At 34.4% G+C, this 24581-nt stretch overlaps 2 protein-coding genes across 3 annotated transcripts; both read right to left on the bottom strand.

The window, feature by feature from the left end:
* Positions 1-3187: 3187 nt before the first annotated feature.
* On the bottom strand, positions 3188-11961 carry LOC125648005 (sulfotransferase 1B1-like). Its single transcript, XM_048874894.2, has 5 exons — positions 11504-11961; positions 6178-6501; positions 4729-4835; positions 4230-4422; positions 3188-3423 (listed from the first exon to the last, which is right to left on the bottom strand). The coding sequence occupies exons 1-5, from the start codon at positions 11661-11663 to the stop codon at positions 3314-3316; spliced, it is 894 nt and encodes a 297-aa protein (XP_048730851.2). The 5' UTR covers positions 11664-11961; the 3' UTR covers positions 3188-3313.
* A 585-nt stretch (positions 11962-12546) lies between these two features.
* Positions 12547-20387, bottom strand: LOC125648006 (sulfotransferase 1E1-like). Of its 2 annotated transcripts, none has more exons than XM_048874895.2 (5): positions 20012-20387; positions 16069-16392; positions 15441-15547; positions 14218-14410; positions 12547-13502 (listed from the first exon to the last, which is right to left on the bottom strand). In XM_048874895.2, the coding sequence occupies exons 1-5, from the start codon at positions 20169-20171 to the stop codon at positions 13393-13395; spliced, it is 894 nt and encodes a 297-aa protein (XP_048730852.1). In that variant the 5' UTR covers positions 20172-20387; the 3' UTR covers positions 12547-13392. The 2 variants fall into 2 exon arrangements, with proteins under 2 accessions (XP_048730852.1, XP_048730855.1); XM_048874898.2 differs by having other exon boundaries at positions 19899-20130.
* Positions 20388-24581: the final 4194 nt, after the last annotated feature.

The raw sequence follows: 24581 nt of genomic DNA, 5'->3' as shown, positions 1-24581 counted from the left end.
TCAATCTACATAGTAAACAAAGAAACGAACACGGAGTTCTTGTGGAACGAACCTTACAGTTATTGACCCATAGCAGAGTAACTAAATCTGTTTATGCAGCTCCTTATATAGGGCTGACAAACCAATGAGGTACTAAAGATAAACGCTCAATTTGATAAGCCAGGAGTAAGCATCTTAGCCAATGAAATTGCAGAATACGAATTACGTTTGGAAAGACTGACAACATGGCGGTTATATTGAATTACATAGAACAGTACAAGGGAAACATTGGTAATACAAAAATATTAACCCTGTACGATTTTAAAACGACTTCAGACGTGAATAGATGTATACTTGACGTAATATATAAACTTTAGAACTGAAAATCTGACATCTTAAGACCTGTAAACATCAAAATTGTCACACATGCTTCACTTGGTCAATACTGACACAGAATTGTTATTATGCGATGATGTTAATTTGCCTCTGCAAACTAATATAAATACATGTCTTTTTACAGCTGTTCATAAATTTTTAGAAGAAACTTGTAGATTCGTTTAATCATTGTACATTTTACCTGTTAATTATATTATCTTGCATGACATATTGTAATATTTTAAGAGAGGGACTTGTAAGTTGTTAGAACTTGTTCCCAATACTTTTGATTTGATCAATAAAATATGTTCAAAACAAACAAACAAAAAACAATAGTCCTTTCCATCCTGACGCCTGGCTTCCACTATGCAACCAGTAATTCATATCAACGCTGTCCTGCAATTGAAATTCCGGGATAATTTCAGATCTGCTGGTTCTCCATTTTTCATACACATTTATTAACCAATTAGGGTTTTGTTTAGTATTAGCATTTTCTTGGCATTCAACAAATGATTTTAGGTTATTCTCCGTTACTGGGGGCGCAAAACGACCATCCGTGGTAGGCGGCAAATTTGTGCTGTCCAAAATGTCTGCATCAATTCTATATTGCCATGGTCCCAATCTGCAAGCATTTGCGTTAGACTCATATTTGAAAATCCAAAGAAGCCTCCATTTCATCACAAACTTGAGACAAAGATATGTCGTCTAACTTTTCAACTTTAAAATTATCATCAAAATCTAAAACATCCACGTCCATTTTTCATGAATTGTCACATATTTATAGTGATTTTCTTTTGTTGTTCAGAAATTGTATATCTGGTTATCATCAACAGGGTCTTATTATCGCATATGTGATAACGAGCTCCTCTCACCTTGTTATCGCATGGGCGGTACTAACATCAGAATTACACAATAAAAACAAGACAGGGATAATCAGTTTTCGTGAAGTTACTTAATTCACGGGTGAAGCGTGCGCCGATCGATGTCTGGGGCGTTGAAGCAGACAGGAAGTGTTATGTAACAGATATACACATAAATGTGACCGTTTTTTCAGTCAGTAATGTTAAATAAGTTCACTCTCTCATTTTATAAAGAGTTTGCTAATGCAAGGCTTTAATCCTTTTCCTACATTAATATTTGTGTTATACATGTTTTCTTAAAACATATGTACAAATACATGTATAGAATTAAATTCCTGAAAAATAATTTATGAAGCCACCAATATGTGATTGATACTGACAGGGATAATCAATTTTCGTTAAGTTAGGTTTGCTGTTTTACGGGTAAAGCGTATTAAATTTTATATACACATGCATCGTCCAACGATGGTACATGTATATGGCAATCTACCATTGTATTGAATGTATGGTTCAATAAAGGTAAAATGAGAAGCTTTCGTAATAAGTGACAAATCGGTCATCTTCTAGCATCCTCGAAAAATTCACATTATCAAAAAGATGGGCGGTCCTTCTCTCACTCGTGCGCTCCACGCAATCGTGACAGAAGGACCTCCCATCTATTTGATAATTTGAATATTACTTGGATGCTAGAAGATGACCATTACATAACAAGCTAACCAAACACGGCCATCTACAAAGATCTACTGAATAGAAGCGCGAGAATTGCTAGTGCAGCTCGTGAAACACCCCTTCGAATTTTATTGTATTTTAAAATCAATAGAAAAGCACGTGGTCTCTCTTGACCAATTCGAAATGTATAGGTTAAAACCCCTTTTGACGAAGAAAATCGACGGTAAATAGAACGTTTTTATAGTCTGTTTCTGTTAAATATTACAGGAAGAATTTTGTTTACAAGATGATAATAATAGATAAGCTTTTAACCTAAGAATGCACAATGAAAATAATGTAAGATATAACATTGAAAAGAGTATAACAGATTGCAGATTTAAGAGTATTCTAAAGAGACATATTGAAGGGGAAACTGAAACAAATTATAAAACTATGATATCATAACTTTTCCAATATTCACACAGTGCCGCTCGTGAAAGTAGGCGTGCCACAAAACATTTGTCGGACTAATAGTCATACAATAATTGCCGTATTTGGAAATGAAACGGGGTCTTGAACTCTTACGGGCACTCCTAACATCCCCGTTTCATTTCCAGATACAGCAACTATTGTATGTCTATTAGTCCAACAAACATAACTTACCGAACCTATACCTATAACGGATTCCAACACTACACAAAACCCTTTCAGAGATACGTTGATATATTGGTGGACTCTTTACTCCTCACAAAAATATTAACTTCTACAGATGAGAAACAATACAACAAGTGGCGTAAATCAAATGTGAATTCTTAAAAATTCAAAAGAACTTTTAGTAAATTTGAAATCGCAGAACTTTCCCCAAATTAACAGCATCAAAACGTTTGACTTTTCAATACTTTACACGGACAGTCCTCACGATTTAAAGAGATAGGCCTCACGGTGGATGTGACTGGTCAACAGGAGATGCTTACTCCTTTAGGCACCTGATCCCACTTCTACTACATTCAGGGGTCCGTGTTTGCCCTTCTCTTTATTTTGTATCTTTTATAAGACTGACCACTGTCCGTTTACCTTATCAAGTTAAAGGGCTCAAGGCGGATGTGACCGGTCGACAGGGGATGTTTGTTCCTCCTGGGCACCTGGTCCTACCTCTGGTGTATCCAGGAATCCGTGTTTGTCCAACTCTCTATTTTTTATTCCTTATGGGAGTTATGAGATTGATCACTGTGCGTTATCTTCACCTTTTATTCAATTGTTCATAAACCAAGTCATCAAAAAACAAACTTCATGCCAAACTCGATGCTAGAATAGGGGAAACACTGTTTAGCTCAACTTAAAAGTTTTATTTTTAGCATCGCAAATAACATTTTAGATTCAAATTGTAAATTTGTAAAACATTTATACTGCAAAAACAAAAAGCAAGTAATATTTTCTTAGTTCAAATTTAATCATTCGTATTGCACTTGAATTTTAGAGTCTTTCATTTCTTCCTTGAACTTTGCATCAAATTGTTCATTCATAGCCACTGTAAAATGGTTCTTCCAATCACCGATCTCTCCTGTAACATACAATACAATATTCATAATGCTAATATAGAAACTCCAAATCCAGCATCTGATGAAAGTATTGAAGTTTACTACTTCAAAAGTTATTGGTTGTATATTGTTTAACGTCCCTCTCGAGAATATTTCATTCATATGGAGACGTCGCCATTGCCAGCAAAGGACTGTATTTAGGCCTATGCTCGGCGCTTACTGCCTTTGAGTAGGGAGGGATCTTTATCGTGCCACACCAGCTGTGACACGGGATCTCGGTTTTTGCGGTGTCATCCGAAGGACCACTTCTTCAGTCGCCTCTTACGACAAGTAAGGGGTACTGAGGACCTATTCTAACCCGGATCCCACTATTAGATAATAAAATGGGTACTTTCCATAAGACATTTGATAGTCCTCTTAATTACATAGTTCAATATGTAAGGATTGATTGATCAAATATTGTTTTACGTCCCTCTCGAGAATATTTCACTCATATTGAGACGTCACCATTGCCGGTGAAGGGCTGCAAAGTTTAGGCCTTTGCTCGGCGCTTACGGCCTTTGAGCAGGGAGTGATTTTTATCGTGCCACAACTGCTGTGACACGGGACCTCGGTTTTTTCGGTCTCATCCGAAGGACCGCTTATTTAGTCGCCTTTTACGACAAGTAAGGGGATACTGAGGACCTATTCTAACCCGGATCCTCACTGGGTAGGCGAATATCGACCTCTAGCCTTTTCATCCATCATTATTTTGAAAAAGAAGCATATAATTAGACTGTTACTGTAAATTAAATATACCTTATTTCATATACATACATGAATATCTTACCTTTACGATACATTTTCATCATTATTTCACGGGCATTTGGATGAAGTTTTGATAACCGTGAGTGATCTTTGACCGTAGCATTGGCTTCTTTCAGTTTCCTAAAGCTGCATTTTTCAGCTATTTCAGCTATAATTTCATCGTTCACATCAACGTCTAGAAATTTGGCTAGTCGTTTGGTTTCCTCTATCGGATTCTATAGAACAAACAATGCTAAGTCATATAATCAGATAACGTAGAAATGATCAATCTCATAACATAACTCCTTTAAAAATACAAAATTAAGAGATGGGGAAACACGGACCTCTGCACCAGAAGTGGAAACAAACAATAATAGTGTGTGTATACACTGTATAAATGTGTGTGTGTGTGTTTGTGTGTGTGTGTGTGTGTGTAACCTGGCAATATTATGCATGAAACATACAGCTGTTGACGCACTTTAAGGGATGATATAGAATAAAGTCAATAAACCCCATTCATAGTTACAATTGAAGATGTTTACCTTTTTCATGCTCTCATAATGCACTGTAAAAATGGTACCCCGTGTGTCATTTGCTTCCGCTTCTTCAAATTCCTTTTCATACGCAAACCAGCCTCCGAAAGGTTTCACTGCAAATTAAGTGTTTTAAGTGTTACATAATCTCATCATAATGGTGAGTTAAAAACTCTCCTTAATGTTTTCTATTACATATAATATATATATATATATATATATATATATATATAATTCCAATGTTATTTATTACAGTTGTTTGATTGGACAAAAATAAAGCTAAATGAGAAATTACACATCAATAAATCCAAAAGCGTTGTGTATACATACGCACGCACCTGAAAAGAAATAACATAGTGCGGAGAAACTATTCAAATTTTTTAAATTGATAATACAGGGAACGAATTCGAATTATGAGACTCAAACATTCTTTTTGATGAATTTATCGATGTGTAAACTACGGACATTTTACTCACAAACTTAACATAAAAGTGTTTCGCACTTCTATTCAATTTGTGAGTAAAATGTCCAGAGTTTACACATCGATAAATTCTTCAAAAAGAATGTTTAATCCTATGATAATATTGCAAAACCTGAAAACAAACAGAACGTCCAATCATTTATATCGAGTGCAACATGTGGCAATAAAACAATGTCTGTTCTGAACGAGCGTCAAGAAGACTGAGTGACAGTCGTTATACAGAGCACAGAGAGGTCAATCACAGAGCAGCAGCCAAACACAAGTAACAATGAAATGAATCTTGAATTTTTTATCACTGCTATATATGATTAGGAGATGTATCTCATAGTAACGATATATATCGGCCGCTCTAGAAAACACTGAGGTTTACACAAATACATATGTATGTCTATACCTACTCTTACATATGATAAGAGTTCTATTTGCCTAACGAAATCGACAATGGTATGTTTTAGTTTTGAATTTGTGCAAGAATCCATATATATATATATATATATATATTATATATATATATATAGTCGTTTCTTAATTTGTTCAAGATGAGGTAGAATCGGAATTCTGGTATCATAAACTCAAGAAATGCCATCATTTTTCTTTTTCAACTTTAACATTTTGAGGGTGCAGAAAAGCTGTTATCAAATTGTAACGGGTAGCGGTCACCCAGCCAAGTGCTGATCAGGCATGCCGTTACTTAACTTGCGTGATCAAGAGAGAGACTCTACCACATCACAAGAAAAGCTAGCTCACTAGCAAGGCAGTATAAGTTCCCTCTTATACTGTCCGCTACAATATGAAGTTCTCTTTTCCATAAAGTTCAGGGGTAGAAGACAATCTGCATAGAGATCTGCATAGAGATTGGTAACTGAACAATAAAACTGGAGGCTGTGAAAACTGGAAAGTGTATCAAACACAGAATGGTGGACTATATTTGTACTGGAAAAAAAACGCACTTAGGTTTCTGAAATATTAATTTTTACCTGGTCCCAAGTATTGAGCCTCATAAAATGTTTTGAAGTCTGGAACTTCTCCAAATTCTTTAGTATTGTCAAAATGATGATACATAGACACAGCAACATCTTTGGGATTCCTCAGGACGTGGATAATCTTTCCGCCATTTTCTATATGCTGCTTCGGGAGCCACCTATAGGGAACATGCGTATTAAGTGGCCTTGGAGAGGGAATGTTGTCCACGAGGCTTATATCTGGTATGGCTTCCAAAAACAAAAACTCTTTGGTTTCCTTCGTATATTCGGCTTTGTTTTTGAGTAACATGCAGGCAATTTCCCATACCCAATGAGTACCTAAAAAGAGTAAGTAGTTGATACAGGGCAAATGTTCGATGTAAATCTCTGTAAACCTCGTCTCATTCCATGCCAGCAAATTCTAATGTTAGTAACTGCTTGTCATCTTTGGTGATATTTTCCTTTAATCATTTATTTCGTGAAATTACCGGAAAATGTATTCCATGAAAAAAGGAAAATTAGATGTACATTTGCAATTGCATTAGTTGTTGTGTAAATTGTATTCAGTAATTCGAAAATGCATAATGAAATTTCTTTTGTTATCAAAATATTGAAAACAATTTATGTCTCTCTTGTCCCAAAGGTGCTACATACAAAATTTGAAAAGAATTAGAATAGTAGTTGTAAAACGGACGACGACGAACACAGACCAATAGCAATTAAGTCACAAGAAGTTCTGCAATTTACAATTTATGTCCCCCTTCTTTCATACTTCATACCAAAATTTGAAAAGAATTGGAAAGGTAGTTTTTGACAAGTGAAGTAGGTCAAAATCCAAGGTCACAATATCACAAGAGTCACCTTGGCCCTGCTGTTGTTCAGCTACTGTGATTTTTTAAAAGATTTTTTTGCAATCTTTATTCCCAAGAAAAACATTTAACATTTAATTGTGGTTCAAGCCTAGCCTCATAGGCTCCCAACATAACCATGATACAAGGTCACAAGGTTAAAACAAATCATAATATGAAATGTAAGGCCTTTTGATAAGGAATCTATAAACAACATCCCTACCTTAAACAGTCAGAGGATATTGCCTTAGTTAACTTTTCTTCAAAGTCAATAAAAATCCACAATCAAGGATATAACGTCAAAATCTTTCGTACCAAAAACAGAAGGCTTGTCACAAGGAATATTAATGAATATAAAAAATATGAAAAAGGTATGAGCTGGTATCTAAAATTAGGGTCAAAATCCAAGGTCAAGGTCACAAGGTCAAACAGCATGTCATCAAATGAAGTTTCTTGACATAAGGAAACTTTATATACAAAATATAAAAGCCCTATCTTAAATAGTTCAGGAGATATTGCCTGTACGTTAGATTTTCTTAAAAGCAAGTCAAACTCAAAGATCAAGGTCATAAAGTCAAACTTTGGTAAAAAAGAAAGCTTTTGTTGAAATATGAGAGCTCTGTCATTCACAAAGCAGAAGTTCCGAGCAAGTTTCAGACAGACAGGACAAAAACAATACTACTAACTAGTATCCTCCCAAGTCTTTAGTCCAGAGGACATAATAAAAGCTTGAATCCACAGACCTTAGATTAATTTCCTGTATATCCCATGTAAAACTTTGATCTCCTATTGTGGCTTCACTCCTACCTACCCCTACCCCCACCCCCACCCCCGAGAGCCATGATTTGAGCAAACTTCAAACTGCACTACCTGGAGATAATATGAGTATTCATGCCCCTGATGCAAGATTTTTAAAGACCTTTCCTAAATATTCCTATGTAAAACTTTGATCCCCTACTGTGGCCTCATCCTAAACCCAAGGAGCACAATTTGAACAAACTTGAATCTGCACTATCTATTAATATGATTAACCACAGCCCTGTTGTTCTTGAGAAGAGGATTTTTAAAAAGATGTACCGGTATCCTATAGATCACCATATAAAATTTTGATCCCCTATTATTGCCCCGCCCTACCCTCGGGGGCCATGATTTTAACAAACTTGAATCTACACTGTCAAGGAAGCAGTCACATTAATTTCAACTTTTCTGGCCTAAATTAACCCACCTGATGATTTTTATTTTTTATTTTTTGCCTTTCTTGATTACATGTATTTCCACTTTGGAGGGAGCATGGCTCCTCCTTTGAACAAACCCTTCACCTAAGGATGATTTGTGCCAAATGATGAAGTGAAATGGTTATATGAAATGGCTCCCAATATATCTATAAAAATAAATTTTCTTGTTTCATGTTAAAAGTCACATTATTCAACTTATTTTAAACATTTGCACTTTCATGATTTAAATGTTACACGGCGCATAAATTCGCCACAAACGGTATATAACTCTGGGTTCAAGCTTGGGGTTTCCTCATTATAGCTGAAATTCCCATAGGAATTTGGCCCCGTCCATACTTCTACAGATCTGGAAATATATGGACGATATTAGGTACAGTTAAATAATTTAGGCTGTGGTTGTATATCATCATAAACTTTTAAATTCTGTAAGGCGATAAACGTAGCCCATATCACCGATAATTTAAAAATAAAAGGAGAAGCAAAATTTTCACTAGAAGCCTCTCCATCATGGAAACCTGTTTGAACTCGATGACCTACCTATAGTTCGCTCTATACAAAAGACGATACCACGTGATTTAAATGTATTGTCCACTGTTTTAGAAACATAAACACGCCTTCAACATCATGTACTTTAAACAGAGTGTATTTGATACATACGGTATACATGTATATTTAATTTATTTACTAAATTTTGATGAATTGTATTTAGTTATATACAAATGTAGAATTGATATTGTTATCTACGGAAGCATATTAGGGCCACAGCAGTATCATTTTTTAGTTTGTTATAACAAATTAATAATTTGTTATAACATATTAATAATTTGTTATAACCGATTATTAATTTGTTATAACCAATTACTAATTTGTTATAACAAATTACTAATCTGTTATAACGCAAATTACTAATTTGTTTTAACAAATTATTAATTTGTTTTAACAAATTATTAATTTGTTTTAACAAATTATCAATCTGTTATAACAAATTATCAATTTGTTATTTCAAATCGCTAAATTGTTATAACAGATTATCAATTTGTTATTTCATCATTTTAACATGACTTTTTCAAGTGTATAATTGTATATTTATTTCAACTATTGTATTTTATATCATTTGATTGTACGGCGTGGAACTTTTTTCATGCACATCATGTTTTAGATTTTAGTCATTTTACTTCACATTATTGATGTTTTTCTAGCATTGTTTTGATATTACCTGTCTTAATGCTATTATAATTTCCTTTTACTACTTTTATAACATGATGTATCATTTTTAGTGTGTGCAGCGCTTTAGAGTGGTTATTTATAGTCATATAGGGCGCTATATAAATAATAATAATAATTATTATTATTAATTTGTTATAACAAACTAAAAAAAAATACTGTTCCGGCCCTAATATGCTTCCGTAGTTATCAGAAATAAATTGACATTTCTGAAATTAAACAAATAATTATATATTTTCTTTGTTTATATTATATGCAAAGTGGAATGCACTAGTATGCTTTTACTTTCTTCATTAAAATTTTACACATTACAGGTAGATCTTTCGTTTATTATTCTACCTGTAATATAATTAACCGAAATATATAAAGACAGCAAGTACTTTTTAAATCCAAAAGCCTGAGAAAAGGAAGGAAAACGATTTTATTCTTTATCTATTTTTTGTGAGCACATATTTAGTACATCACAATATAATATAGGGTTTGAACAAAAGGTATGTTGACGGTTAACAGTTCTAATATAATTTCCGTACTTAGTTCAAAATAACTAAAAATTACAATAAGATTTGTACGGATTTCTTATTTCATTTTTTTTTCAGCGGCGGTATCTATGTAAAGGATATAAGCCAAAAACTGGGCATTCTATGAGAGAAAGAACTGATCGAGGCCCGTATATATATATATGTGAAGTATACCGTATGTAATGTTTTATGAGTGTTATATTCTGGATATGGAAGATGATGAGAAAGTTATGGAGCCAAATTTTTATTTGAAAAGCATTGTTTTTTCGAATATTTGGATGAGGAAATAATTAACGCCAGCCAAAAAGAAATCAATACGACCATCTCGTGAAATGAAATTATTTATGAAAGCGAAAATAATAATTCAGAATTAGGATGTGCTAATAAAGAAAACATAAAAAAGCATTGTGAAAAAGTTTTGGAATGTGCCTCTGAATCCAGCGAAATTCAAATACAGTATGGAAATATATCTTTCAAATTTAAATTTTGATGCGATATAATAATGGCCAATGGAATTAAAGAAATTGTGAATCTTAAAGTTGAAGCAGAGAATTCTACTAAGGGGAAATATCGTTTTAAGTGTTTCAGTGAGTTTTCCGATATCTGTGTTGATTCTTACTTGTACGGAATTTAAAATTAAATTTGTATCTCTTTCACAAACGTAAATGTCTTTCTCTTATTTCAGCCTACCTGTAGACGTCTAATAAGTTATTGGGTTTACCTGGCACTGGCCAATATAAGTTGACAATTGCTGTCCATTATTTTAAGAACGGACAGTATCTGTCCATTCTTAAAAATAATGGACAGTAATTGTCAACTTATTGGACACCTACTGGTAACCTTTTCACTACAAGTGGACTTTCTTCTATATAAAAGCCTAAAAAGATTCTAACACAATTAAATAATAGCACGTGATTTGTAAACAGGGAAGGCATGAGATCTATTCATAATCCAAAAGTGAATTTGTCATTTGTGTTAAGACTCACCCACTTTTTAATCATTATTCATGAACGGGTACTATGACGAAATCTGCTTGTTATGGGGTTTAAAAATCGTTTGGCCTCATGGTTCTTAAGAAGATTTTCAAAAGATTCCACAAAATTTGTACTACTTTTTAATAATCTCCACTTCAAAAAGGGTATGACACTTTATTTGAACGAACTTCAATCTCTTTACCCATATTTTGTAGGGAGTTTGGCTGAAATTGGCCCTGTGACTACGGCCAAAAAGTGATAAGAAAAGCTTACATAAGAAAAGATTACATGAGCTAAACTGAAGCACACTTGAGCTTTCAGCTCAGATGAGTTAAAAGTACACCGTAATTTTGTATCAAACAATATATTGAAACATAATGATTGGTGAATTAGATATCGACTGAGAGTGTGAATATTCTTTCTGAAAACAAAGGGTCCTGGAACATGCTATTCGATCACCAATTGACGTAAAAATACAAACCTTCACCGAGAACGCCCTTAGTGGACAGAGATAACCGAGTTATTATTACACGTTTAAATACCTGACTTAGGAAAGACTGCCAGTATGACATCGTCTTTTCTGCATTCTAGATTCCGTATTTCTTCAAATCTTTTCTTGGCATCCTGTTTTAATGGAAGAAATGGTGGTAAAGCCATTCCATCAAACTCAATAAGTCGGGGCGGTTCGCCATTTCCCTCCATAGCTGTTTCACTAACACGTTGATATTCAAATCGACCTTTTGACCACTAAATAAATAACATCGTTCTACTTTATGACCTCCCTCTCTGCTTAAACTTGAGTGATCATGTTAGTATTAGGCAATCAACATGACGTGTCATTATTTGAGGATCCCAAAGGGAATAATGCTTACTGCTTTAGCAGACCTATGGAATGCACAATAACATCGATATATGCATTTTACAGTGTCTTTGTGATAACACTGCGAAATTATGGAGGGATCTCAGTGCCATAATTCTATTTCATATTTCTATTTTTATTTCTTATTTTCAATTCTGAATTCTTGTCTTTGCATTCTTATTCTAAATATATTTATTCTTATTTCTTCTTATTTTCCCAATTTTATTGCAATATTTTTTCACTTCTTTGATTTCAAGGTATCTGATCGATAAACACCCCAAATGAAAGATAATTTACATAGGAATACAGAGTGAATTTTCAAAATTGACAAGACATGTAAGAAATATCTGTTATAGAGATTAACATTAATTCCTATGAGAAAAACACATTTCTGATATATAAAGTCGATTCTACAAGTTATAATTATAATTTTAAAATACCCAAGTTAGAATTCAAAAGTTGGAATACGAAAGTAAGAATTAAAAAAAAATAGAAACGAGAAGTTGAAATAAGAAGTTAGAATTAGTTACATAGATGAAATCTTGTTGACAAATAAAGACGCCAGAGGGCCCTACTAGCAAAGTTACAGATGAACACTATAGTGGTATTCTTTCGGCGAGATTTTACTTACTTTGATGACACGTAATCGATAAAAAATATGTTTCCGGAATCGTTATTAACTAAATAATACAAATATGACCTGAGTTTACTATTGCAAAGATCTTCTAAAATGTCATCAATACATTTATTTCGTTGTAGTTCTAAACAATCATTCGAATTCTACAAAGATAATATCGGTAATTTGTATATCAAAACTTGGATGGAAAATGATAAAGCCGTAAATGTATTTGCAAAAATAATGTATAGGCGTTAATGTTATCAAATCTAAGTTTTCGTGGTATTTTTACCTATTTCGAAGTTCAAGTTCAGAATAGTCGTGACCTTTCCATGCTTATAAGGACCTTTTCATACTTATACAAATAAATATCGATCTGCCTTTGAAAAATGGTTAAGAAAATATGAAGTGTAACATTAAAAATGTTACCACATAGAGAAAGAGCCATAATATCATAATGAATCTTCGCAAGATTACGATGCAAGATAAAATACTGGTACCTGATTCATGCAAAATTTTCTATGCTACATAATCGTGTATTGCTCACATGATCAATAGTTCAGAGAAACGTGTGACAGATCTAGACTTTTATCAAATGCAAAATGTTAACACACAGATAAAGTCAAACGTTGGAATAATGAACTGCACACACGCACGTACGCACGTACACAGACATACATACACAATGCCCAACACAGCAAAAATTTACAGGGATTAATGGGGTCCATTTGATAAATTCTAAGCACACACACATGTGACACATATACACACACTGGCTAAACACGGGGTTTTATTATTATTATCATTATTATTATTGCTTGTCAAGATTATTTGAGAAGCCAACTACACACTTCTCGTTCAGTCACAATGAGGTACCAGTATCATTTCAGCCTGTTGAATGTCGATACTAAATTATTCCAAACTTAGTATGAAACCTCGTGTTCTTCAGAATCCATTCATTCAAACTGTACTTCAATTTTAGAGTCTTTCATTTCCTCCTTGAACCTTGCATCAAATCGTTCATTCATAGCCACTGTAAAATGGTTCTTCCAATCACCGATCTCTCCTAAAAACAGAAACATACTTGAATTCATTTTTACGTGTTCACCCATATCTAGACTTCACTGATGTACATGTAGGAGAAGTACCACAAATTTATACATAGGTATGGCTGTAGCACTGAGGGTTCTTTATCGTGCCAATGTCTTATCCATGTGATATGGGATATCTTATCAAAAACAGCAACTTTTACTTATGAATACCGAGGAGTTTGTCAGGAACAAAGCACAATCTTACGGTATATATTCAAGTTAATTAAGTATTATGTAGCCATACTACCAGCAGGTCTCGAAATCCCATTCTGTCGGTCACAATGCGAACAATCTAATCGCTGGAACATTAAGCTGCGTATTAAATGATAACTAGTAAGTAACCTTGACATTCATAAACATAGATTCCTTACACTGATTACTTTTTTCAGTTCATTGAGAAGCGCCCTCTGCCATTAGCTTGCTAAGTTCACTAAGAAGCGCCCTCTGCCATTAGCTTGCTAAGTTCACTAAGAAGCGCCCTCTGCCATTAGCTTGCTAAGTTCACTAAGAAGCGCCCTCTGCCATTAGCTTGCTAAGTTCACTAAGAAGCGCCTCCTGCCTTTAGCTTGCTAAGTTCATTGAGAAGCGCCTTCCGTCATCAGCTTGCTAAGTTTATAACATTTTTCATACGTATTATGTTTTTCACTTGCTTTTCGGGTACCTCATCTCACATGCATACATATATCTGACCTTTTCGATACATTTTTGACAACGCTTCTTTGGCTTTGGGGTTAACTTTGGTCATTACTGAGTAATCTTTCAATGTTGCATCCGCTTCTTTCAGTTTCCTAAAGCTACATTTATCAGCTATTTCAGCCACAACATCGTCTTTCACATCAACGTCCAAATATTTAGCTAGTCGCTTGATTTCTTGTATTGGATTCTAGAAATAAAAGTACGGCATCAGATGTGATAGCACTATATGATAGCGATTTGTGCCATTACATTTCCGTTTTATCGTCATTTCGATTCAAAAAGAGCGATAATTAGCGACTTTTCGCGCCTAAAGGACGAAAAGACGACAGAAGGTAACTTTTATTTAAACACATGTTTTGTTTTGTCGTCTTTCGCCTCGAAATACCAACAAGACGACAAAAAACGCCAGGCGAAAAGACGACAAAATTGGTCGCTAATTTGCGGGTTTTCTTTTTCGTCTTTTAATATGTATGTTCTCGTTTGACTTTTCGGGTTTTCGTTTTGTCGTCTTTTCGTTACTTTCGAAGCGAAAAGTCGCTACTTATCGAGGTATTTTTTCTTGTCTTTTCGTTTTTTCGTGAAAGGTGAAGATATCGAACAGTGATCAATCTCATAACTCCTATAAGCAAAACAAAATACAGAGTTTGGCAAATACGGACTCCTAGGTAAACCAGAGGTGGGATCAGCTGCCTAGGAGGAGTAGGCATCCCCTGTCGACCGGTCATACCCGGTGTGAGCCTTATATCTTGATCAGGTAAACGAAGCTATCCGTAGTCAAAATCAGTGTGCCAAGAACGGTCTAACAATCGGTATGAAACGCGTCAGACAACATTTCACCTAATGATAGGTCGTACTGGCAAACTAGATTGTTATAACAACCATAGAATTTGCGAAATGCTGATTTTAAACGAGTCTGTTGAAACACCTGTTACATCACCTTGTTTGTCAGTAGCCTGCCTCGATTTAAAAACTGATTATACGCGGAACATGCTCTTGCGTATCAAATCTGTTTTCGCTTCAAAATAACGAAAAGACGACAAATATAAAATGGCACAAATCAGCCATCATATATTACAATATCATGTATATATGTATGCTGAAAGAATTTATTTGAACTGAGAAAATGGGGTTGGTTTCATTTACATAGAAACAAGACTGTGCTCTTTAGAGTGACCTTTGAATCGATTTTTAAATATGTGTATATATTGGCTTACTACCTTTTTAATACTCTCATAGTGCACCGTAAAAATGGCCGCGAGCGTTTCCTTCTCCTTCGCTTGTTCATATTCCTTTTCAAACGCATACCAGCCCCCGTATGGCGGAACTGCAAGAAAAAATATAGTTTTCTCTTATTTTGATGATATATCTAAGTCCTAGTTTTTGTTGCATATTCTATTTGACAGTAAATAAACACACAATGAAGCGGTAGAAATTTTAGTTGGAAATTAAGGATTATTCTTTTGTTTGCATATATAATTTTTTATGAAAGGTGAAGATAACGAAGAGTGATCAATATGAAGTTGTATATGAATTTTTGTTTCGAGGTAAATAATGATTTTGCAAACAGTAAAAATCCTCAAAGAACTACTATCTTGGAAACACGGTCCCGAAAAAAATACTTTAGTTCACTTAATGTACTAGTTCGATTTTGTTGATTGATTTGCTATTCTTTATTGAAATTTAGTTCTCGTGTTTGTGGAGGATCAAAATTCAAGATTGAAGAATAGGCACTACTGTTCACTACTGTTCATTATTCTAAAACAACGAAAATTACTCTCTATGAACATTGACGATTTTACAATATATGCATTTAACGTACAAGAAGGAAAGGTGAGTATTATTTACCTGGTCCCATGTATAACATTTCACAAAACGTTTTGAAATCAGTCGGTCTTGGACGATCCTTAGAATTACCTAAATGAAAGAACATTGACACAGCAATATCTTTCGGATTTCTTACAACATGGATAATCTTTCCACCATTTTCCAAGTGCTGTTTTGGAAGCCATCTGTACGGAGCATGCGTGTTGAGAGCTCTAGGAGAAGCAATATCGTCCAGTGCCTTTATGTCTGGTATGGATTCCAAAAAGCTGAATTCTTTTATTTCCTTGACATATTCAGCTTTATTTTTAAGTAGCATGCAGACAATTTCCCAGACCCAGTGAGTACCTATAAAAACAATTTTAAAAAAAAGATATACAAGTGAAAGAACAATTACGAACTTTCAGTTTTTTAAAAACATATTTTATTGTTAAGATGTTTACAACAAAAGGAATTGGCATAAAATCTTAAAACTTAGAACGTCCTCTCCTACATGTTTGTAACAATTGATGACATGAAATAATGTTCTATATATCTAGATTTTGTTATAAAGGTCAAAATATCCATACCATAATATTTGACTTTGAACGTAACGATGTTTAGGCCAATTATAACACATGGAGTCAGGCTGGTTGCAAATATTTTTACACAAATCATTTTTGTCAAATTCTACGAAAGCCTATTAGTATCATATAAAAAATAAATTTTCATTCCCATATCTCGTTATTACGAGATCTTTTCTCGTTATTACGAGATAATTATCTCGTAATTACAAGAAAAGATCTCGTTATTACGAGAAAAGATCTCGTTATTACGAGATAATTATCTCGTTATTACGAGAAAAGATCTCGAAATTACGAGATAATTATCTCGTAATTACGAGAAAAGATCTCGTAATTACGAGATAATTATCTCGACATTACGAGAAAAATATGTAAATATTGGTCACATGATATTTTTCTTTATATGAGCTCTCCTCTCCTCATTTCGTCAGTGTGTTTTGGATGCTGTTTTAAATATAAGAAATCACTTTCCATTCAAAGCATGCCAAGTTGACCAATAGAATTTTTAGGAAGTTAACTTACCGAACTAAAGTTTATTTAAGGTACAATGGAAAGAAAACGACGATTTATTATTGTAGGTTTCTGCACTATCAATTAATTAAATCAATTAAATTTTACGATGATATAAGCTAATAATAAAGTTAAACTATCATAATGATTAGTGTAACTGTGTATAAATTTGAAAGTTCAAGATTCTTGTAATTCCACCGTTAAGTACACACTATGATGGTACATATTGTCGTTTGGAACATATCCTCGGCGACGATATGCACGTACCCTCACGGTACATATTGTCCATTGGTACATATACTACATATTGTCGCTGACGATAATATGCGCTGAGACAAGGCATATTTTTTGCATCACGGTACATACTGTCGTCGGAGACAATAAACATTGGAATATATTGTCGCCGGCCGCGATAGATGGGAAGGGGGGTAGTGGTAAGATAACTATAGGTATCTCTGTAGAGAATATTTAGCTGTGATTAAAGGCTGAATTGTTTAATGCGAATGAATATTTGAAATTCTTGTACGATTCCAATACCATTTTCAATGGAGGCCTTGATCGCCTTTTTGTTAATCTCATTAAATGATTACATGTTTGACTTGTTTCATTTTATATATTGATAAATTTCAATTTAAAATATTTATAATATGAAAATATCATTATTTCAACAAACCACTATCTAATGCTTCAAGTGTATGCATCTTTTGTGTTTTACTTTCTTAGTAACATGCATGTACGGGGACTAGTGACATCTCTCTCTCTCTCTCTCTCTCTCTCTCTCTCTCTCACGCGTACTCAATATCTTAAGTAACCAGTACGAAATTATTTTATCATTAAAGATATATGTTGGCATTGATCAATAAAAATGAAAAATATTGCATACATTTGAGTATATAATCTAGATTTGTAAAAATATAATAGATAAATAAAAATCCAAACTTAGTTCAAGAAGTCTCATTCCTACGTGTAGATCAGTACCTGTTGCTACATGTACATGTACATCTAATAATGGTGAGGGTTTGTGTCGGTACATATTGTAGAAGGAGTCGTGTAACAACTCTATCTAAATATATACAGGTTTCACACCTCCAGTTTACAATCCTTTGAATTGGAGATCAAACCTCCGTAATAAAACAAAAATGAACACCTGTTGATCTGACAAATTTTGAAAACACAAAAATAGACGTACAAATATTCCGGTTCTAATGATATTAGTCTTTGATTATTGTATAACCCGATAAACGAAATAAAACCCACAAAAAATGTGCGTAAACATATGCATTTCATGTTTCTAAAAGTGTGATTATGACCGCAACTAAACTTACGCGGACCGGAACATAAATGATAAGCCGGAACGAAAATTATAGGTATTTAGCGTTGGCTAAATCATGCGACACCGGACGACAATATGTACCGTCACACACACTTTGAATGAGATCATTTCGATTTCCTGACCAAACAACAAAGAGGGGAATAATATCAAACGTTTCCAAGATTATCCATAAGTTGTGCAACTCGGCTTTATATCAATATTTTCTCGTAATTACGAGATCTTGTTAAAAAAATTAATTCACATTCCATTATCTCGTAATTACGAGATCTTTTCTCGTAATTACGAAATGATTATCTCGTAATAACGAGATCTTTTCTCGTAATAACGAGATCTTTTCACGTAATTACGAGATGATTATCTCGTAATTACGAGATCTTTTCTCGTAATAACGAGATCTTTTCTCGTAATAACGAGATCTTTTCTCGTAATTACGAGATGATTATCTCGTAATTACGAGATCTTTTCTCGTAATAACGAGATCTTTTCTCGTAATTACGAAATAATGGAATGTGAATTAATTTTTTTACATGATACTAATAGGCTTTCGTAAAATTCAGTTTTTAACCCAAGAAATATACTGTCACTATTCTGAGAAGAAGAAAAACATCAGTAGATCACAATATGATTAAATTGCAGTAGATCAGTTTCTACACCTGAAGAAATTCTGGTTGAAGTTATTCTTAAACATATCACACAATTAAAGTTTCGTCTTATAATTACTAGAACTAAAAATTGTCAATGATCCAAATTTTATATAAGTTTCATCTTATAATTACTAGAACTAAGAATTGTCAATGATCCCAAATTTTTATTTGGTCACTCATCCATAAAATATAGGTCAATTTTCAGCATCAGAAGCACGTCTGATCGCATGTTCCTTACTGCCATGTATAGAAATCAGAGCGAAATAGTTGAGACGGAATCATGTTTTGAATTTGCACCATCTTACATATGCTTGTTATGCCGTGATATTTCCTGAATAAAAAATTGAAGTATGGTGAATAGATCTACGCTCTCGTTGATTCATAAATACGAAATTTGGAATTTTTGGATTTCTACTGAGACCTTCTCAAAAACGAAAAAGTGATACAAGCTCTCGCTTATTTTATATGATTTTTTCCCGGAATGATAAAAAGGTATTTTACTTGCAAATAAGAAATTTTAACGTCCACGTTTTGCTGTGATTTGGTGCATGATGTGAATACCTGATAAAACATGCCTAAAAGATGTTCTAATCTATATCTAGTCGTTAAGGCATGTTTTATTAGGGTTTATATCATGCATCAAATCACAGCGAAATTTGAACTCTAGAATCTTTTATTTGTAAATAAAACACCTTTTTATTATTCAACGGGGGAAATCACCAAAAACTTCGTATAAAATAATTGAGAATTTGTGTCACTCTTTCGATGGTGAAATCATACTTCATTAGAGGTGTTTCAACGAACCATTAAGTAAAATTTGGATGTAATTATCCACCAACAAAGCAATCCCGGCAGAATCCGTTTTCGTTGGAAAGCTCATTCACGATTTCAAGATGGCGCCATATTTCTTTAAATACCTGATTTCGGAAAGGCAACCAGTATGACGTCGTCCTTTCTGCATTCCAGGTTCCGTATTTCTTCTAATCTTTTCTTGGCATCCTGTTTTAATGGAGGAAAGGGTGGTAAAGCCATTCCCTCGAACACAATCATTTCCGGTTTTTTATCTGTTTCCTCCATGTCTACTTCCTTGCCGTTTCCTCGCTAACCTTGAATCTTTAAAACCCGATGCACAATCTATTCATCAAAGTGTGTCTCTCATTAATGCAGTCATGTACTTTGATATTCAGGATAGATGAAATAGGTTTAGTAGGGAAAACTCGTCCACTGCTCGGTCACACCTGTCACCGACTAAGTATTTTAATGCTTGACTAATTAATGTAATTGTGGAGAGAGAAAATATTTACACACAAAAATGCATATCCCTTAGTACGGTGGTATATTTAGGACATACAAATAATTATTTAAATCTCGAGCGCTTGACTTTAAAATACCAAACCATGTTTAATACTCTGATTATTGGTAGACTAACATCAGTAACACGTCTATCAATATACTTTGTGTTGTTTGTACATCATCAGCATATTGAAATACCATTTTGCTGTGATTAGCTATTAGTCTGATCCCCTATCAGAGTTTATATATTTTTAATCACTGATATTCGTCATTTTCAATAAATCTCAAATTGTGCGGCATGCATGGGAAACGTCAATAAAATAGTGGATAACGGAAGTACCATGTTTGTATTTACCTCTGGGCTCTGTAAATATCATGTATTGTACTTCTCGGGTAAGTAAAGCATCACATGACAATAACAGTACATTCTATATACCATGTATTGTACTTCTCGGGTAAGTAAAGCATCGTATTGACCTAAAACATGACAATAATAGTACATTCTATATATAAAATATGGATCCGAAATAATACTATATACTTTAGAAATAACTGAATTTCGTTATAAAACAATGGAAGTGTGGGGGATTTACCCTTAGACCCCCCCCCCCCCTAGACTTTCATAGGTTTTACCCCCCCCCCCCCCCCAAATACAAACAACTTACCCATTTCATCTTTATATCATCTTCTTTGTGTTGAATTAAGAGGTCGGGGAGTTCATAGATAAATGTAGCACAAGAACGTGCGAGTGGTATTATTAACAAAATATTAGTAAATGTACAAATAAAATCTACATTGTATGAATAGTATTCAAACAAACTATATCAGTGCACTCTCTGTACTTCACCCTAATTTTCATTACTTATTATTAAATAATAGATTATAATTAAGTCGAGCGCTCGAGATAATATGTCATCCACAAAAAAAAAAATTCATATTCAACAATTTTGAGATTGAAACACCATAAGAGAGAATAAAACTATGACATTTCGGACCGTACTACTTCAGTTTTTGTTACTGAATAATCATTGTTCAATGTATCTAATGAAACAAGACGCCCATGGGCCACATCGATCACCCGAGTTACCTTGGCTCATATTTAAAGATTTTTCCTATATATTCGCATGTAAAACTTTGATCTCTATTGTGACCCCAACCTACTCCCGGGGGCCATGATTTTAATAAACTTGAATCTGCACTATGTCAGGAAGCTTTCATGTAAATTTCCTCTTTCCTGGCGAAGTAGTTTTTGAGAAGAAGATTTTTTTTTAAATTTCCCTATATGTTTGTATGCAAAACTTTTATCCCCCTTTGTGGCCCCATCCTACCCCTATGATTTTAACAAACTTAAATCTGTACTTCGTCAGGAAGCTGTCATGTAAATCTCAGCTCTTCTGGCTCATTGGTTCTTGAGAAGAAGATTTTTAAAGAGTTTCCCTATATATTTCTATGTAAAACTTTGATCCCCTATTATGGCACCATCCAACCCCCGGGGGCCAGAATTTTAACAAACTTGAATTTGCACTATGTTAGGAAGCTTTCATGTAAATATCAGCTTTTCTGGCTCGGTGGTTCTTTAGAAGAAGATTTTAAAAGATTTTTCCTATATATTTGTATGTAAAATTTTGATCCCCTATTGTAGCCGCATCCAACCCCCCGGGGGCATGATTTTAACAAACTTGAATCTGCACTATGTCAGGAAGCTTTCGTGTAAATTTCAGCTTTTCTGGCCCAGTGGTTCTTGAGAAGAATTTTAAATGACCCCACCCTCTTTTACCATTTTTGTAATTATCTCCCCTTTGAAAAGAACATGGTCCTTAATTTGAACAAACTTGAAAGCCCTTCACCAAAGGATGCTATTGGCCAAGTTTGGTTGAAATTGGCCTAGTGGTTCTGGAGAAGAAGTCGAAAATGTAAAAAGTTTACTGACGGACAGACGACGGACAACAGGCGATCAGAAAAGCTCACTTGAGCTTTCAGCTCAGGTGAGCTAAAAACTAAAGAATTAAGTTACCTGCTGTGACAATTTGTCTCGGTTTTTGCGGTGTAATCCGAAGGACCGCCACATTTAGTCACCTCTTAGGACAAGCAAGTGGTACTGAAGACCAATTCTAACCCGAATCCCCACGGAGCAATTACTGTTGAACGTACTACTTATCTTCTTTCGTTTCGGCTTTGAGTGTCGACCTTGAGTTTTGAAATTGTACCATTATTGTATTGTTCCAGATTCTTTCACGTAGATGTGTCTTCAAAACCAGTTTTTCAACAAGTAACACATTTGACCTTGTGATTCTAAATCGTACCATTATTGAATCTTAAATGTATTTCTGTCTTTTAAAACAGCAATTCAAGCACAACTCATCTAACTTCGTTTCGGCCTTGAGTTTTAAAATCATATCATTATTGTATCATTCCGGATTCTTGCACGCAATATTTGTATTCCTAAACAGTGGTTCATTCAAATCTAATTTAGTGGTCCACGTACGACTTATCGGGCTCACGGCAGGGTGTGACCGGTCGGCAGGGATGCTTACTCCTCCTAGGCACCTGATTCCACCTCTGGTGTGTCCAGGGATCCGGTACACAAATGGCAAAAGCTTCAGGTGATATTATTGCTGTTTTCTGATTGGCTGGGAATTGAAGGGTACTAGTAATTTTAGGAAAATCACAGGCACCTGAAGTGTGGATAGCTTGTATAAATATTGTGCATATACACCCTCCCCTCCCTTCTAGAATGACTCGAAATTATTTTTATACAGAACCAATAATTCATCCAATATAATATACATTATATGTATAGTTTCTCACAAGTGATCATTTCAGAAACTTACAGAAGGTAGAAGCTGACTATTCAGAACGACTTACGAGGGTGATCGGTGGGGAAATAACATTTTGGATAAATTATTGGTTCTGTACAAAAATAATTTTGAGTCATTCTAGAAAGGGGGGAGGGGTATGTACATAAGATCTATACAAGCTATCCACACTTCAGGTGCCTGCATGTGGGAAACTTTATAACATGGCGTTGAGGTACTTAAAGGAAATACTAACTATAAAAGTATAGTTCTGAATGATAGAGATTGTCAAACTAAAATGCAAGTATCCGCATACAATTACCAGGGTATAAATTGTCAAACTAATATGCAAACATCGACATAGAGTTTAGTTTCGGATTTTTGTTTCACGCCATGACCATGGGCCAATGATAGGGGTTCAACGTTTTACATTCAAATAAAATAAAATTCTTAAACTGAAAAAATTGCAAGGGTACAGGGGTTAAATAGTGTTTTGCATGTATTAGGATTGTCTATACCATGTTCCCCATGGTCCAAAGTTAACATTAGTTATATCTGAAACCAGTGCAGGGCCACAAAAAGTGTTCAAAATTTAACATTGGTTATGAAAAAGAGAGTCTTTGAACTCTTCTTATCAAGAAACACAAATTGTCAAGCATTTACATGTACAGTAGTGTAGTATAAAAGTTTCAAGTCATGAACCCTGGCGCCACATCGGGTTCAATGTTTAACATTACTTTTACATAGGAACGATCTTTTTAATTGAAATTTAAGAACCACGATACAGATTATTAAATAAATATGCAATCCCGTGGAGATCAAGGTAAGAATAGGTCCTCAGCACTCCTTGCTTGTCGTAAGATGCGACTAAATGGGGCGGTCCTTCGGGTGAGACTCCAAAACTCGAGGTCCCGTGTCACAGTACACTGTAGGTGTGGCACTATATCTTTTCCTGCTGAAATACCGTAAGCGCCGAGCATAGACCTAAATTTTGCAGCCCTTCACCGGCAACGGTGACGTCTCCATGAGTAAAAAATTCTCGAGCGGAACGTTAAACAATATACAATCAATCAGGCTGTGTGGTTTCATATTTTTTCATGTTATGATTATTGGGAACAGAACAGAACCACAATGGGTTCAAATTTATAATATTGGTCATGTATATTGAATTAAAATCTTTCCAATGTATACAAGTTTATATAAGTCTCAAAATGATAAGCAAGTAACCTAATGAATAGAACTTCTTGGTGCTCAGATGAGCAATGCAAGGCGAAGATAACGAACAGTGATCAATCTCATAACTCCTATAAGCAATACAAAATAGATAGTTGGGAAAACACGGACCCCTGGACACACCAGAGGTGGGATCAGGTGCCTAGGAGGAGTAAGCATCCCCTGT

Source organism: Ostrea edulis, chromosome 6 (genome assembly GCF_947568905.1).
Source record: "Ostrea edulis chromosome 6, xbOstEdul1.1, whole genome shotgun sequence".
Classification (NCBI taxonomy): Eukaryota; Metazoa; Mollusca; class Bivalvia; order Ostreida; family Ostreidae; genus Ostrea; species Ostrea edulis.
The sequence above is the reverse complement of the archived record's forward strand: the minus strand, read 5'-3'. Positions and strand labels throughout refer to the sequence as shown.